The 18,147-nt window shown below is 39.4% G+C and overlaps 2 protein-coding genes across 2 annotated transcripts; one reads left to right on the top strand and one right to left on the bottom strand.

The window, feature by feature from the left end:
- Positions 1-1,134: 1,134 nt before the first annotated feature.
- LOC124660313 (conserved oligomeric Golgi complex subunit 3-like) lies at positions 1,135-13,378 on the bottom strand. The gene is made up of 25 exons (XM_047198122.1): positions 13,272-13,378; positions 13,080-13,163; positions 12,483-12,569; positions 12,046-12,090; positions 11,881-11,955; positions 11,687-11,782; positions 10,851-10,928; positions 10,170-10,255; positions 10,017-10,083; positions 9,868-9,930; positions 9,691-9,792; positions 9,446-9,550; positions 9,274-9,366; positions 8,423-8,511; positions 7,272-7,491; positions 6,115-6,192; positions 5,678-5,794; positions 5,543-5,575; positions 5,338-5,424; positions 5,200-5,262; positions 3,764-3,880; positions 3,315-3,407; positions 2,600-2,725; positions 2,422-2,522; positions 1,135-1,435 (listed from the first exon to the last, which is right to left on the bottom strand). The coding sequence occupies exons 1-25, from the start codon at positions 13,353-13,355 to the stop codon at positions 1,306-1,308; spliced, it is 2,319 nt and encodes a 772-aa protein (XP_047054078.1). The 5' UTR covers positions 13,356-13,378; the 3' UTR covers positions 1,135-1,305.
- Positions 13,379-13,531: 153 nt separating this feature from the next.
- LOC124660314 (probable 3-deoxy-D-manno-octulosonic acid transferase, mitochondrial) lies at positions 13,532-17,944 on the top strand. The gene is made up of 11 exons (XM_047198123.1): positions 13,532-13,845; positions 13,920-13,962; positions 15,034-15,156; positions 15,360-15,479; positions 15,559-15,637; positions 15,809-15,925; positions 16,613-16,710; positions 16,987-17,077; positions 17,183-17,302; positions 17,397-17,467; positions 17,756-17,944. Exons 1-11 carry the CDS (start codon positions 13,532-13,534, stop codon positions 17,942-17,944), a joined length of 1,365 nt encoding a protein of 454 aa, XP_047054079.1.
- The last annotated feature ends 203 nt before the right edge of the window (positions 17,945-18,147 follow it).

Raw genomic sequence — 18,147 nt, 5'->3', positions numbered from 1 at the left:
CTCGTCCTCCTCGCACTCTTCTTCCTCAGGACCGGCGCGATCGACGACGTCCTCGTCGTACCGGTCTGCGCCCTACACCGTCCCCAAACGGGAGGTGAAGGAGGAGCCGGCGACGCCCGTCAACACGAGGCGTGGCGGCAGCGGCAGCCGACGGCAGCAAGGGAGGCGCGGCGGCGCCCTCCTCATCCCGAAGCCGGAGGTGAAGGAGGAGCCGGAGGAAACGTCGCAGGCGGCGCTGCTGGCGGAGTACGAGCGGCAGCAGCGGCGACCCCGAGGACTGGGGCGTCCATGAACGACAAGGACGCCTGGAGGGGCGACCTCGACGCGGCGATCGCCATGTCCATCCGCGACTCCGGCAAGCCGCTGGCGGACCTCACCGACGACGGCGAGGCAGGACCAAGCGGCTTGGTGAAGGACGAGCCCGTCAAGCAGGAGGTCATCACCGACGACATGTACAACTTCCAGCAGTACTACGACGCCTCCGGCCGCCGCAAGTGGTTCTAGATTAGGTTTAGTTTAAATTTAGTCAAATTTCGTTCGAATCTATGTAAGTTTGGACGAATCTAATCGAATCTCGTTAAGTTTAAAATTTCCGAAATTTCGAAATTTTGTTTGGGGGACGCGACTGAGGAGCGACGTCCCCCAAACGGATGCTCTAATGCTCTTAGATATAACATCTTGACGCAAAACATTGTGCACCAAAATCTATACAGATTACCCGTGTGAATTTTGGATCATGAGAAACGAGCGTGTAGTAATAGCTCGCAAGTAAGTAAACAGTTAACACGGGCGTCTCAAATTTTCATACCCTGAAAGGGAGTTCCAGTTCAACGTTTCAAAACCGTGAAAGGATATGGGTGTACTCTCCATTCTAAAAATAGTCTACATTCTAGTCTTAAAATTTGTTCTCAAATAATCAACATTCTAGCTTTTTGTCAACAGCACCAAAAACGGAATGGTTTTGCTCTCTTTATTGGACGTTATTTTCAATATAGCTTTAATTGGTGGTTTACATATCTAAGTAATACCAATAAATGTAATACTAGTTTGTCTTATTTTTTTCTAGAATGTAGAGTAAACCAGAACAGCAGGGTTACAGCCTACAATCACAGCGAAATGGTTGAACCAGTGTGATAAATACATAATGAACAACACCTTTTATTAGCCACACCATGGTCGATGGTGTAATACACAACTATAGTTACATTTAGTTGTAAAATGAAAAACGACATCACTCTAGCACATTAATAGAGTGAATTTCCGAGACTTAAGAACACCCTAATAAAACAGACAAAAAGCTACGGGCTACATCAGACTGTCGAGTTGAGACTGTAGATCGGATATGGACAGCATACCCATAGACTGAATCTCGTCAGCTGAGTACTCTGACTTCACAAGGGATTGCAGCTGTATATGAGCCTCAACTATATTTGTCCTAGAGCACAAAATGAAGGATTAAGAATAAATACACAGAAAACAACGACTGCAGTACATCCAGTGTTTGGGTTTCTTCAGTTTACAATCACAATTTTCAATATACACGTTAGAATTACACAGTTATTTCTTTTTAGGATTAAAGGTTGGTACTATATTCAGTTAAACCAAAACTTAGCTGCGTGTAGCTTAGCACATTTCAACTTACTAAACAAGGGACTTCCGTGAAAAATAAGTCTAGATGATGCACACAAGTAGTAAACAGTAGCATGATTGAAACGATGTAAGGATGTGCGTGGATTTATGAAAAATAGTGGAATAATAGGTAAATTTCTGCTCAAATACTTGGGACATTTCAGGCATAAAAATATATTTCTTAATACGCCACAAGAATAGAAACAGGAAGAGGCAGAGCTGTGGCTGCAGGCTTTTATCACGGTTGTGTGAACTGCCATGAGCACGGTCTCCAAAAAAAAGGATAGAAGCAGGGAAGTACCAAGTACTACCGCTAGAGACATGGAGCGAGGGGGGAAGGAAGGAGTAGCAGTGCAGCCTCGTGTCGGCCGCCTCCTCCCCTCCTCCTAATCCTGTCGGCCGCATCTGGACCGTGATTCAGGATTACCCGAGCCCAAACCTGAATTTGCTGGTACCCAAACTGTCGGGTTTCTGTTTTTTCAGGCAATTTTTGGGTGTTACTTCTGGAAACCCGAAATTTCCATAGCCCGAATTACCGACCCGAGATTGGGGTAAACCTGAACGCCCACCGTGACCAAGTAACCCCAACAAGTTATCCTACCATCAGGGCTGATTACATGATCCAGTACAATATATGGCTCAGGGGTTAGGATTTCTATCAATATACGCATATGACTTATTATGACAAAAACTTATGCTGGTAAGAGACTTCGGCCAAATAAGCATTACTATTGCATTGGATAAATAATGCCAGGTTATTCTCGGTAGGTGCAGTGAGATGTAGATCCTTACTTGATGGGTTTGAATAAAATTAATCTCGTCGATGGATTTTGCAAATACAACCTCATCTTGATCATTACTTTGGGAAGGTCTTCTTGAATAGCAGTCCCAACCTGCTTATCACAATGGATTTTTCTTCATAGCATATAGAAAAGCAGCATAGCAGTAAATCACATTTCACAAGATGTACCTTTTGAATGAGCTCTGCAACTTTATCAGGTGAGGCAAATGCTTGTGTCTTAAGGGGTTTTGCTAGAACAGAATCCAATTTCTGCCCCTGGCTACCTGAGGACAATGCAACTTTGACAGCAGTTACCTGCCAAACAAGTGAATCATTTTACAATCGACATTTTAGAGTACAGCCTACACCGATGTACTCCCTCTGTTCACTAATGTAAGACCTTTTAGCTTTTTTTGGGGGTAAATACATGTATTTAGACATGTTTTAATGTGTAGGTTCACTCAGTAAATACATGTATCTACACACGTTTTAATGTGTAGGTTCACTCATTTTGGTCCGTATCTAGTCCAATTTGAAATACCTAAAAGGTCTTATATTAGTGAACGGAGGGAGCACATGACATTGATTGTTCTAGAAGTATCTGGTTAAGCATCTCAGAGCCTGGCTTTACTGTTTGGTCCGAACTATCAAATGATGGCAAGATTAATACTACAGAATGGGAGTCACAACCCACAACAATAAAAAAATTAAATTTCAGGAGAACTGAAGTTATTACAGCAAGGAAGAACTCCACTTTACTCTTCTGTACCATACTAGCATCCCCAGTGTCCACGCGACATCTAACTGTATCATGTTGTTTATTTTAACACCCTACCCACACGCAAAGCCAGGAAGCTGACACTTTTTTTTAACTTCAAAGGGATGAAGTTTTCATTGATCATACCTTAGTAACAAAAGAAAGCATTGGGTCCACTACTAGTTTAGTGATGGACATTATGAACTCTTCACAGGTAGATTTAAGGCTTTTCTCCAGCTCCTGAAATTAAAGAGTTGTCGTACGAAAATTAGCTGAAATCAACAAAACTGAAAGAGGATTTGTGCAACTAGCAAACGGTTAAACAATCATCTCGGTGTTTTTAGTGTTGACATATTTGAGACATTGTTTAACAAGTGTCAAAAATTTAAGGACATGTCAGGTTGGCAAGCTGCACTTGCCAATCAGCACAGGCAAGGTCCAATATATGCTCACAAGTGCATGTGCATCTCCGCTCTTTATTTCCAATTTTCACAATATGGAATGCCAACTTCCTAGTAGCAACTGATGAGAAAATAACACATCTTACAATTCTTCTATGCCAAAAGGAAAAACATCCGACAGTTCAAGTTACTTACTTTTCTGGCGTCAATTTGGCTCTCCAAAACACGAGGAGAAAAGGTCCTAGCAAGTGATGTTGACCTTGACCAGTCAAATAGTGAGACCTGACCCCTGAGAATCCTTCTTAAGTGATCCTGTAAAAGGAACATGTAATTTCCTATAGTTACCTATCAGATATGATCCATCTACATGATATTAACATAGGACCTGTGGAAGTCATGTGACTAAATCAGCCTCATTCTCCTAGTGTTATTCCTGATTGTTATTTCGGATTCTGGTGTTGCTTTCGTATTTTAAGAATAAATCAGTTAAGTTTGGGTCCGCAAAAGACCTTTGAAATCGGGGTATCACAAGCCATATTGTATTGTTGAAAACGTTACTCAAGATTGAAGAAAACCTGATCTTTACTACAAGTTAGATGCAAAGAGAAAGTAGGAATGTACGATAGGTTTTTAAAAGCATAGGGTTTATATTCTCTCTAAAGACTAAAGGAGACGAGATATTGGTGCATCTATTTGGTCTTGCCAAAAATCACTTCTATGCTACAGGCAGCAACTCTGTCTGAGTTGTGCTGAGTGGCTGACCAATGCTCAAGTCTAATTCCACCTAACCTGTAAGCTGCTGCCAACGAAAGCAGAAAGGCAAGGAATGTCTTTCCCAATACTTCATTCAACTGGAAGACAACAAATGAAAACCAGACCATATGTTACCGCTCACCAGGGTGCACGAAAATACGAATAAAATGTGCGCACCAACTCAAGGACACCTGGTTGGTAGACAAGAACTCATATGGTCTCACCCAATATCAAATATAAATTAGACATAGCAACTATTTTTTTGATTATTTTATGTAACAGGTGACAAATTATAAGACTGCTGGCATTCTGATGAGAACTACCAAATGTACCAGACTTTATTTAACATTCAGATGGGCTAGTGGAACTTAAGTTTTCACATTAGAAGTTAAAACTATGTTCTCATGCATACTCCCTCCGTCCACAAATAAGTGGACATCTAGCCTTAAAACTTTGTCCATGAAAGAGTGTACTTCGATGTTCCCAATGCACTTTAAATTAGCAAAAGTTGTTTCTCTCTCATTGCACGGAAATCAAACCCAATAATATCTAGCACATGTTATCTTAATTTTATACATGCACTTAGCCTATTGGAGGTGAAATAATTAAAGAGGAGAGAGATGTTGGTTGCATCTTCCCAATGCATTTTTCTCTCCTTTTACTAATTTGCCTTGAAAATCCCGCACGTCCACTTATTTGTGGACGGAGGGAGTACTAGATTAGCATCAAATAAAAAAATAAGTAAACACAAGAGAAAGTTCTTGAAATAAGCACCAATGGATATACCCATATATATAATGAAAGCAAACATAATCCATAACATCAGGCTTCAAGTCAAGAAATACACACAAATATGTGAAGGATAAAGTTGCACATACCAGCAAATGGGAGAAATCCAGCTCCTTATGTGTGACAGAGAACTCTATATCAAATGGCGCAATCTGAAAACATGTAATTTATGAGTTGCCAGATGGATTAACGTAATCAATTGAACTTATTATGAGTTGCATGGCCACCTGTTCCCTTAAAATGAGCAGGTGCTTAATCAGGAAAAGCTGTCCATCCATGGGGCTTGCTCTTTTTGTAATGACCTTGCTTGCATTCTATTCACAGGATCAACAGTTTGTTGCTCAGATTTTTTTAACAAAAAAATGTGACATGGTACGGAAACTGCAAATAGCATGTTTTAATATCACATGGACAATAGTAAAGAGAGTGGACCTGAAGGGATGTTGAGCAAACTTCTAAAGCTTCCTGTGACATTTAAGTGATACGTCAAGTTGAATGATCAGGGCATCAAGCAGTAAAAGAATAATTAACCAGAGATATTATCATAAGCTTTCAGAGGTACAATACCTGGGCTAAACCAGTAAAAACCGAAGATTCTAAGCAGCGATATAGCTTTGATAGGCACGAAACTGTTTTCTCCAATGGTCTGTACCAGCTTGCATACATGTCTGGGTTGTCACTAACCTACAAATAAGAAATATACTTCATTACCCTCTCTCAACGAGATCTACATCTTTCTCATGCTCGCTGTTAACTCAAATCAGTTACAATTACCATTTTCTTAAATCAGAAGCAGTTTCATGCAAAAAGGCAATCCTGGCATAACTAAGGCCAGTGAGAGAGAGGGCAGGAAGTCTAAATTTTACTCATAAGTATATATACAGCTATAAAAGAACTATGATTATACATACAAATTTTAGTAAAGGTTTTTATGAATGTACAGGACCAAAGGAGTTGAACAGAAAATAAACATTTGTTATTACTGCAATAAGAAGAAAACTAACATTAGCACTTGAAGTTGCTGATCTCTCAAGTTTTCCAGGATAATCCAGATCTTCATCAGAAGGGCGAAAGTTTGCAATCTGGACAAGAAAATAGACGATAAATATTAAGCAAAAAGGTTTTGATAATTTAAACAACAGCTGCTTCATCTCCCCAAAATACTGACAATTGTGTGTTAAACAATGGAATGTAACCAGTTGACAGAAAACAAAAAACAAAGGTGCTAATATTGCGTAAGGTTCAAAGTAACAGAAACTGCTATCTTATGAACTCAGACCTAATGATAAAGTTTCTTCCACTTCAGATCACTTTTTAATCCTTTGACTCATCCTTATGATGACGGTGTGGTGGATTTGGAAGCATCGCAACGCAGTCATCTTCGACAACACGACAACAAGTAGTCTCCTCGACACGATTTGAACCGAGGATCGATCTTGGGCTGCCGCAGGCGCGATAGGCTTAAGTACCCTGATCCGCACGACTGCTTAGATCTAGTAGGTGGAGTTGTATGGTCCGGTGTTGGCTCATCCTGAGCTTGTAAATTTGTAAAACTCCTAAGATCTGTGGGCTGAGTTGTATGCGTTGAAATGCAAAGCTTTTTGTGTTTTCGCTAAAAATTATTAGCAGCCAGCATCATATCCAATTTGGCTTTTAAGGGGGTGACATGCTTGTGCAGAATCAAGGTAGATAAGTTGTAAATAAATTATGGAGTTCCAATTACACATAGCACACTAGCACAGTTTCTCAATATGTTGCTTAGTGCAACTTTCAAGTTTATAAACAAACGTTAATATTCTAACAATTTCTCATTTTGTGGAAAATAACAGTCAACATACACTTACTATTTTACAACTCACCTCCCATTCTCTCACTACTACCGTACTACCTATCCAACACATGCACAGCCTCCCCGTGTGCATAGATCATGTTCATACAGATGATCAAAATGGACACCAGGCAGTTCAAATGATTATTGTGTTATGTAAGGCCATTATAAAGTTTTCACTTGGGGCATTTCAGCTGACCGACTCAAGGAGATATGCTCACAATAAATATGGAAACAAACGATTAAATACACACTAAGCACTAAAACAAAGAAATATGCTGGCTGAAAAAACACAATATGAGCGATCACAGAAGAACATATTTGAAATAGTACCTCCTCACGAATATGAGTCCGAGCACAAAATGCCAACCGCTCATGAACATCTGCAAGTATCCTCTGAAATATTGGACGCAGCCCAGCTACTGAATCCTCAGGTCTACTCAGTTGCTCCGCCAACACTTCAGCCTTCAGAATGTTGACGAGTTCACAGAGAGAATCAATGTTTCCTTCATATATTAGTCTAGGCCTCAGAGTATCATACAAGTGTGTGCACCTGAATGAAAAATCAAAGTTTATCACATTTATTGAAACATTCAAGTTAAATCCTTGTAGCAAGTATTATATATCACAATTGTCACAGTAAGTTCGAGTTTATAAAAGTTGAATAATGTGACAGTTCTTTTTATGCACTGAAACCTCATCCAAGAAGGCAGAAGAGAGTTTAAGTTGATGTTGATCATCAAGTTAAATCCTTGTAGCAAGTATTATATATCACTATATCTTCAGTTTTTATTTGGCTATTTTACTTTGTTTTCATTCAATACGTTTCTGTTGGGTTTCATATCTAGTCTAGCCAAACCCAACTTGCTTGGGACAAAGGCTTTGATGTTATTGTTGTTATTTTTACTTTATCTTCTCAGATTATGCTGGTTAGGGCTGTGCGCGTTTTTTTGGTCCCCTGAATCCTTTACTTGTACTATAATATTTTGCAGCTTGCTTTCATTATTATAAAAATAAATGTAAATTTCAGTAGTGATCTCCCCTACTGTTCTCATACAGAACGCACACACACTACAACACATCTCATGAATTTAGTTCTGATACGACTAACATGAACTAACATATCATAAAGATGCAACAGAACTTTGCCAAATAATTTGTATTACTCACATGTCAACCTGAACAAAAATAAGACCTTGCTACGTGCTAACTGCAAAGTTGCTAACATACAAAACAATTCCTCCTGCCAACACCCAGCTTGCAGTATAACATGTGAATAAGATGTTAGGATTCGTTATTGGCTGCTGCCTTGTTGAATGTTGATTTGTCAACCCAACTTTATGTTATTATTATGTCAAGTTTTTCTTGTGGGGATTATCAAGTCAAGTTTGGTGAACAGTACAATTTGTAGCTTGTAACTTCTAAGATAGCCAGCATGACGCAAATTGAAGTGACAGAACCATGAGGGGAGGAAATAATCTTACAATGGATCCATTAAAGGGGCCATACTTGAAACATCCGATGCGGATGCTGGGAAGAAATGAGCAAAAAGCTGGTGCTCAAGCTGGCATGCCTGAGAAGCAACAGGAAAACTAGTAAATATTTTCTCTCTAGCAGTCAGAATGATATAATTATTACAACAATGATAACAAATTAAACCGCAAGAATAATACAAGCTTTGGTAAAAATATAACCATGTGATACTCCGCATGCACGTTGAACAATGAGTAGAAATATAAAAAATAAACTATTTAACACACTTCATATGTGAACACATAATACTAGGTCACTGTATATACAGTGTGATGATCCTCTACTTTTAACTTTCCAGTATGTATATATGGTCACATGCTGGTGCCTGAATCTTTTTGGTGGTTTCCAGTAAGTAGTATTTATTCAGAAGTTTTGATTTATTTCTAATAAACTAGTTAGTTGGGAAAAAGGCTTTGATGTTCCCATTGTTGTAACTAGTTAGTTGGTGCGTCAAGGGGTATTGATTAGAGATACAAGTGGGATCCCACCTAAATCTCACTTATAGTTCATCTTAAACTAAAAAACACAAAATGAACAAAACGTGTGAACGCACGTCCCTTTCATGGCATATTTTTAAAATAATGTTCATTTATGAGTTATGGCTTTGTTAGCCTCTGTTTTCGTCCACTTGAGAATTGACTGACCAGTGCATCCAATATACTATATTAGTTCAAGATATGAAGGGGGCCAATGAAAATAAAGCATATGCATCTAAGTTGTAAATTTATAGACATAAGAAAAATAACTAACATTTTGCTAAAAAAATAACCTAAATAGTATAATTAGCTAAATATGTGGTTACCTCCATTAAATAGGCACAACCAGACCTTGTTAAAGAAGGTAAGGCCTCATTTTTAGCAAACTCAGAAATACTTTGCTGCACCATGCCTCGTATCTACAAGGAAATCAGACATGATAGGATATAATCATGTTAAGGTCAAAACAGAGTGCAAAGTACTACAATTTAAACTTACCAGGTGCAGCCTCTGCTCACAAAACAAACTGTGACACTCTGAAAGAATCTGTGCATATTCTTTCTTAGCAGATCTACTTTCAATCTCATCGAAAATTGGTTTTAGCTGGGGAAAAAATCAGGAGCAACCGAATTACAATTGAAACACTACGAAGGCTTCATTAATATAGCATAAGAGTGTCAACAACTGGTTCAAACTTTTCAATAAACTACAAAAACTACAAATCATTTGATGAAAAAGTGTACCTCCCCGGCTGCTGCCTTGAAACGGACATAGATAAGAGATGCTTCGACACCCTCCGTAACAGCATTTTTGCCAGAACCACTGCCCCGGATTGCAGCTTGAACCTGCAAACAGGTAAAGCTATTATCTAGTAACTATTAGTTGCAGCACTTCTACCTACCAAATGCAGCCGAGGATACCTGGGCTGATGCAGCTTTCAGTGTTGACAGGACATGTGACCGGATCATACCTAATGCCCGAGACTGTAATACAAGAAACAGATAATTATAGGGTTAGGTCACCTATTCGTTATGAATATAAATGTAGTTTGCCTCACACAGTCCTTTACCTGAAGTTGGCGGAACTTCACCAAGTAAACAGCAGATTCAGCATATTGTGGATTATTTTCAACATATCTATATCCACCAAGAAGATAGAACCTGAGCTAAAAAAATCTCAACACAGAAAACTAGAAACATGTCACTATTATGCAACTACTTACGAGATACAATCATCAAGCCGCTTCAACAGTGGGAGAAACTGTTCATTTCCAATGTTCATAGTCTGAGAATAAAAGCTAGTAGAGGCCTGAAAAGTAGGAATAGGTAAGTGAGCCATATGAAGCATCCTATGGCGATTTACAATAATGCATGGATGCCAGTATTTTGATGAACTGAAAAGTGCTTAGCTGGTGACAAAGTGTAGTCAGCAACCAAAAAATGTTTAGATCTCAAAGCTGTGGAATATACATATACTTAATAATATCACTCAGTGGGGTCTTAATAAAATTAGCTACAAGCTGATAACATGAAGAGCAAGGCACAAAATTCATATTTAATAACATTCACAAAAGTAGAATCATATTCACGTTTTATTTTAACAACCAAATCACAGTTCAGTTTTTGCACAAATGAATCCACAGGGTCCACACCGAGAAAGAGCAAGGAGACAAGGATGCAAATACGAGCAGAAACTTCGGGAAGTATGTTGATCATGTAGGATTTCACTTGAGCTCATTGGTTCAGTTATAGAATGTGCGAATTACAGAATCCAGTATGTTTGGTTAAGGGTACTCTTATGTGAAGTGAAGAAGTTATTGAAAAGGATTTTGTTCAACCAAATACTTCGATGAAGTCAAACCCCAACTTATTTTCAAGAGATGTACTAGGATGCCAAATCTCACATTTTCCAATTCATCAAAGTAGTTTAACCTACTTCGGAGTGCTTCAGCGAACTCGATGAGCCTCTGTTTCTCCACCAACTGCATATGCATTAGAAAGAAAAAATCAGAAGAGCCACTAAAATGGCAAAATTGCAAACAAATAAGCCTTTAGGACCTTATTATATGATAGAAATAGAACACATAGCAGCTAAGCGTTAAAAATGAAGTTAACAACTGCATCTATTGGGTGAAATGAAACATGTTTTTAGATGGAAAATTGATAATAGTCACAAAAACAAAGGATAATGGGAGATCATCAGTATAGTATTTGTTTTCTTAACTGTCCAGCTAGTATGAGAAACCTAAGTCTTCCTAGTCCTAGTGTAATTTCTCAATAGCATAACTAGGATTGGTTCCCTCTGCTATCCCTACCAGAGTAATTACATAACATGATAGTTTATCGTAATTGCATAGCTCATAATATTAACTTCTGGAAAATATTTGGATCATATAAAAACTGCATGGAAGGAGACCACATACAATCAATTGACAGAAAATGTCAATTTGTTTTGTTAAATTTCCAAGAAAAATACATCTTAGTTAATGAAATAGATGTTGTTGATGATGAAATAAGAAGGGATGCAAAATATACCAACAATCAGATGATTAATATGAGATTCAAGCAGACCGACAGGCAAAGGGCACTCATGGCATGTAACCTCACAAATTTTGGCAGTATCGGTGACACTCTTAAAGAAGGAATGAGTGCAAAATAAATATTGAATTAAAGATCATTTCAAGTGGAAATTGCAGTGTTAATAGTTAACTCCGACAAGAATGAGTTAAAAGAGGCATACAAGTTGGTCGCAAGCATCATGCAAAATTTTTGTCTTTATGGCAACGCTGGAGTGCAAGGATTGCAGTTCTTCAAATAAGTTCAGTGTGTCATCGACCTGAATTGGAAATACTTAAGGTTAAACTGAAAGAAAGGAATGTATATGTTCATTATAAATTTCTTCAACATAACTAAAAGAAAGGTTTATAAGCCTACTTGTTTAAGGATACCATCACATGTGTTAACACGTTCCTCTAATGTACTCTCGTAGAGGCGATACTTTTCCTCCGTCTGTAAATATAAACGAAAAGGAGGGGGTGAATACTTGACACACCATCGCAAGTTGTCCACTAGTAACTGAAGAACAGAATATGCACAAACCTCAGATTTCATAGCAGATTCCAGTTCAGCAAACCATTTGTAGAACTACAGGTGGCGATAAAAGTATTAGTTCAATCTGCGGAAACATTGTTCCTTCTATCCTTAAACATCTTATTAAAGCAATAAAGAAGAGGAACAAATGAGAGTCCAAAATTCTCTAGTCAATAGATATACTCCCTCCGTTCTGAAATAGTCTGCATTCTAGCTCCAAAATTTGTTCTGAATTAATCTACATTCTAGCTTTTAGTCAACAGCAACACTGAAAACGAAGTGGTTTTGCTTTTTTTTATTGGACGTTGTTGATTTCAATGTAGCTTGGATTGGTTGTTCACATATCTAAGTAGTACCAATAAATGCAATACTAGTTTATCTAATTTTTTCTAGAATGTGGACTAAACCAGAACGGAGGGAGTATGTAGCAATGAAGGATAACTCACCTGATGTGTATTTACCAGGACCGCATCCATTGCACCCGCCTCCTCCAAAGCAGACTCTTTTTCTGGTATTGTCGTAGCTCCATCTTCCTAATATAACACACAGAAATCCATTTAAAACTAACACTGGTGCCAATGGAATATATATAATTATAATACAGTGCCAAAGGGGAACAGTAGTACAAAGAGTACACCCTTATAAAATTTATAATAACACTTATAATCAGTTACAAGCAGACATAAAATGAAAAATTATACCCCGGCCCCAAATGCCAGCCTTGCAAATCCATTTGACGCCCATATAAAAAATATCAACAATTATCACACATCTAATACTTGCTAGATTGAGAAGCATGAGCTAATAATGGCATGTTACACCGATCGCCGTTTTTTCTATTAACCCACGACATCCCTGTACTGTAGGCTCTATTACAGCAAATGAAATATCTTGGATCCTTCAAACAGAAACAAATTTGACAGGGATCCCTTACAGCCGAACACAGCATGAGACAAACTAAAAAACCAGATTACGGTGGCACTGACGAGATCTCAACCAGTGACGCGTAGCATAAATGACAGGTGTGAGATCCGGCGTCTTACCAGATTGGCCGGGAACGGCCGCTCGGCGACGGCGTGCGAGAGCGCGGAGATGGCGGCATTCTGCTGCTCCGTGAGCGGCGCGTTCTGCAACAGGGAAAGCGAAATACGAGACCCTCAGATCAGATCCACCGGACCGTTGATCGCAACCGGCACATCGAGGAGGAGGAGGGGGCCTGGGAGGAGAATACCGACCTTCTCCCACGCGTACGCGAAGTTGTAGCCCTTGGAGACCGCCCCCGACTTGGGCAGGGTCGCCGGCGTCGTCGCCATGGACATCCTCGGCGTGAGCTCGCGCCAAACTGGACGGGTTTCTTTTCAGCAGCAACGCCGTGAAAGGAAGCCTGAAAGTGTAAAGCCAGTGAGGTTTACGTCTTCTGTACGAAGAGACGGAAAGTGCTACTCTTCGAAGCCGTCCGTTTCGTGTAAGTTGGACACGAATCTTTCGTCGGACCATGCGGCCGGCCCATGCGCCGGCGACGGCGGCGCGCGGAGGCCTGGCGCTGTACGAGCTGTACAGGGCGGCGAGCCGCGCGGCGGCGCCGGCGGTGCTCCTATGGCGGCGGCTGCGAGGGCTGGAGCACCCGTCGCGATGGCCGGAGCGGCTGGGCCGGCCGTCGGCTGCGCGGCCTCGCCCAGGCTCGCCGCTCGTGTGGTTCCACGCCGTCTCCCTCGGCGAGGGTATGGCCGCGCTCCCGGTCGTCCGTCACTGCGCCCGCCTCCACCCCGGCCTCCCTATCCTCCTCACCACGACGACTCTCTCAGCCTTGTAAGTACGCCACCACTCTCTTCTGTTCATGTAATGTGGTCATGCTCTGAACTCCCTTCTTTGATTCGGTGTAGCGAAGTGATAAAGGATTTGCTCCCAGATGCTGTCATATACCAGGTGAGTTCGGATTTTGCTCCCGCGTCTTCAGGGCTCTCTGGTTGTGCTAGAGTCAATTCGACGAGGCCATCTTCCAATGTAGCTCATTGGAGAGATGTTTAGTAGAAGTGTAAAATGAAACTATTTCTAATTCTGTAGCATCAACGATGAGGCGCCTATGTTTTCAAGTGCTCATGGATGTGACTACCTAAGTAATATTCAGTCAATAAATACCTAGCTAATAGTAGAAATGAACCATCTAAGCATTGGTGCTCGCACATAGCAAAACAAATTTGATATCCAAAAGGACAGAGATTTGGTGCACATGAGCACCAGTGATCTCACTTCAAAAAATAAATTAAAAATTATATTTCTAAGCTTCATAAAAATCTGAAAATAAATCATGATGTAACCGGTATTGTATCCCACAATCGTGTAAATTTTCAACTGAAAATAATGTGTATTTTAGGCTGCATAAAAATAACAAATGCATAGATCTGAGTATAGTGATTCAAATCTATAAAAAGAAAACAGATTTTGTCATTTTTGTATAGGTTAAAAAACAAAAAAATTGAAATTGAGATTTTGTAGGTTAGTGGGTACATCATTAGGTACTTTTAGAATTTTGTTACATAATTTTTTTAAACATATAAATATAATTTTCGAATTTTTTAATCTGGCAAGAGCACTGGTGCCCAGGATCCAATATGAATTTTCGTTTCCAAAATCACATAACACATCATTAAAAAAACAACTAGAGAACAGTTGTGGTGCTAATTTTCTGAATGGTGCTTGATTACGCAACACCGGACCAGTGCTTAACCTTAACTGGTGCTTATGCATATAATTCTATAATAAATAGATAATCTAGCCATATAGAACATCCTTCTCTGTTCAGCTGTATCACTTCAACTTTGTAAGATTCTGTTGTAGTTTTGATCGTTACGTTGTACTATTTGATAGCACAGGCACAGGTTTATGCAACTTTTTTTAAAAAATGCAGCTTGTTAGATACACAATGAACTGTGAGTTGTTTGATCCTTGGTAGTCTTCCTTCTGAATTCTAATGATACCTTTTATTGGGGTGTGCAGTTTGCACCTCTTGACTGTCCTGACGCGATAGAAAGTTTCATTGGATACTGGAAGCCAAGTTTGATACTTCTCATGGAAAGTGAACTGTGGCCAAACCTCATTATGTCTGCAGCAGAGAAAGGGGTGAGCAGTTCTTTTATGATTCTTGTGCATCACCAGCTCCCTCTTAATGATCATTCCAATATTCCAATTTCTATTTTCCGAGTTGTCTTTTCTAAATTTCGTGCATACACGAGCAGATCTTATTGCCTCTGTTGTCCATTAGTGTCTGCATCCTTCCGTAGCTAATTTTTTGTTATGAACATGATTGGCCTGCCTATTTTCAGATTGCAGTGGCTCTTTTAAATGCCCGTATGTCATTGAAGTCTTTCAACCGTTGGTCAGTACGTCTAGGGTTGCCATTAGTCTCTCTGATGCTCTCTAAGCTGTCACTTGTCATCCCATTGGTAAGTAACAATGGAGGCTTAATCCCTATTTTTATGTGCAACTGCTGCCCCCCGTCATCGTTCATTTTATCTGGTGCAGAGTACTATTCAGGCTGTTCGTTTTCAACTACTGCATACACCACCATACAAAATTCATTTCGCTGGCGATTTAAAATATGGTATGCCCTATGTCGTCATTTTCTCCAGCCATTCACTGTTTTGACAATACATTTGGTAGTGAACTGTGACTGGTGCAATTCTAAAGGGTTGTGTGAGCCTCTCGGAGCTTGAAAAGATAATCCTGTTCATAAGTGGAATGATTTATATACTGACTCATGTGATTTACCTAGCTGTTGGTGACGTTGAGACTGGGGAGAAAGAGCTCAGTACAATCAAAGATCTGCAAGAGCAGTTCAATGATAGGCCCATCTGGATGGCAGCTTCCATTCACAAAGGTGAAGAAGAAGGTAACCACAACGGAAGTGCACCTTTTTGTTATTAAGTGAATAGCTACAACTAATTGTGCATCTGTCATTCCCATGAACTGTACACAGGCCTGTAATTAACTATGCCACTATGTGGTTGTCCCTGCTAGCCTAATCTCTTTCTTGACTTCTTTGCAGTACTCTCCAAATATAGGTTTATACACTGCTAAACTGCTGTTCAAATCAGCATTAAGTAAAATAACTTGAATGATGAATATATTCATGCAATCTTCAGATGGACATTCAAAGGGTTTAATTGCAAGTTAAAAATAATTTGACAGCTGTTTTGAGAAGGACTTGGATTAGGAATGGGGAGTACATAAGAAGATTGCCTTTAAATTATTATGCTCGTGGAATATGTCTTCATAATATTTAAGGTTGCTTAGTCAACTGATGCTTCTGTACTCTCCAGCTTCCCAATATATTTATAGTTATAGCTGTTTGTTTTAGGAGTCGCCTTTTCCATCATTTCATATCCTTCCGAGTGGTCTTCTGTCATATCCTTCAGTATTCCTACTATTCTCGCAGTACACCAATCATGGTAAAATACCTTGCACACTATCTTTTGAGGAATAACTTGGAAAAATTTATTTCCTAGGTCATTATGGTAGTGATCCCAACATAAAAACGGTTTTCACATGCTACCTTTACTTTTGTTTTCTTTTTCAGTCATCCTCCGTGTTCATCATGAGTTAATCAAGACGCACCCTTCCCTACTTCTAATTCTCGTGCCAAGACATCCTCGGGACAGCAAGGATGTTTCTTTAGTATGTTGATGGTGCCTTTCTTACTCTTTCTATATTACCATGTTTAGTATATGAGCCAGTTCCTGAGTCGACTGTTAATTATTTTGATTAATTACAAAGGTTTTTTATTGTCATGTTATGTTGGATACTTGAAAAGACAAATCATTGTAAACACTTAAGATGAGAAACAGGTGTTATGGGAATAAAAAACAAACTGTCCACGACCTGAAATTTGAGAGTTTTCTAAAGCATGGTAGTGTAACAGGCATGAAGAATTTCTTTCTGTACTTTTTGCAGGCACTGAAGAAACAGAAGTTCAATTTCGTGCTGAGGTCGACAAAGGAAGTGGTGTCTTCAAACACTAGGGTGTACGTGGTTGATACTTTAGGTATGTAGTATCTCTTCTTCAGAAAGTTTGTGCCTTATTTCTGTACAAATCACCTATAGCCTTTTTGAAGTATTAGTTAATGGAAGAAAATATCATGGAAAGCAGGGGAATTAAGAATGCTCTACAAAGTCACTCCAATAGCAGTTGTTGGGGGCTCATTTTTACCTAGCTTAGCTGGCCATAATTTTTCTGAGGCTGCTGCAGCTGGTTGTGCTGTTCTGACTGGTAAGGCAAATGTATCTACCTATTTGAATTTGAATCATTTCTTTTCAAAAAAGATCAGAAGATATAGAGTTTGAAGAATTGCACTGTTTTTCAGGTCCCCATGTTGGACATTTCTATCATATGCTGGTTGAATTGTGGCAAATAAACCCTTTAGCTGTCAAGCAGGTGACAAACTGTTCTCTACCTTTTCCTTTTATTTTAACAACATAGCTACTTTGCATCATTTGTATTGTATATTGAATGACTTACTCCTGCACAACAGCTGTATCATGAATAGTTGTATTTTTTGTTTTTGGGTTTGGCTTTCTTTCTACTTCGGAAATTTGTTAGGAAGTAATATATATGTTTAACAGGGTGAAGGTCCCTACAATTCTTCATAGAATGCTCTTTAGAGTTTAGACAAGATTTTGCGATCATGCCTATTAGAATATTGATGTCAAATGTTCTTTTTAGTTTACAGGAGAAATAGAACTTTTGGAAGCACTAAAAGAAATGCTTGGAGATTCCAAGGCTCTGGAAGCATGTCAAAAAGCTGCAAAAGATTCATATTCCATTATGTCAGATGGAGTTGTCAACCGTGTATGGAATTTAGTCTCCATGTTCGCTGTTGACTCCCAGCAGAAACGCGGAATAGTTGATTAAGCGTCCCGCACTGTAAGTCTCCTAAGTATGCACAACATTTTCTTATCCTGATTAGCAGCATTTGACACATTGACATCTGCTAATGGATTTCTTCAGCGACTGTTTGTAATACATGGGGACCCTCTTGGAGACATTACTATCTGCCAATGGATTCCTCCGGTGACTGCTTTGGAATACATGGCAACCCCCTTTGCGAAAAAGTA

Source organism: Lolium rigidum, chromosome 6 (assembly GCF_022539505.1).
Source record: "Lolium rigidum isolate FL_2022 chromosome 6, APGP_CSIRO_Lrig_0.1, whole genome shotgun sequence".
Classification (NCBI taxonomy): domain Eukaryota; kingdom Viridiplantae; phylum Streptophyta; class Magnoliopsida; order Poales; family Poaceae; genus Lolium; species Lolium rigidum.
This window is presented reverse-complemented; position numbering and strand designations above follow the sequence as displayed.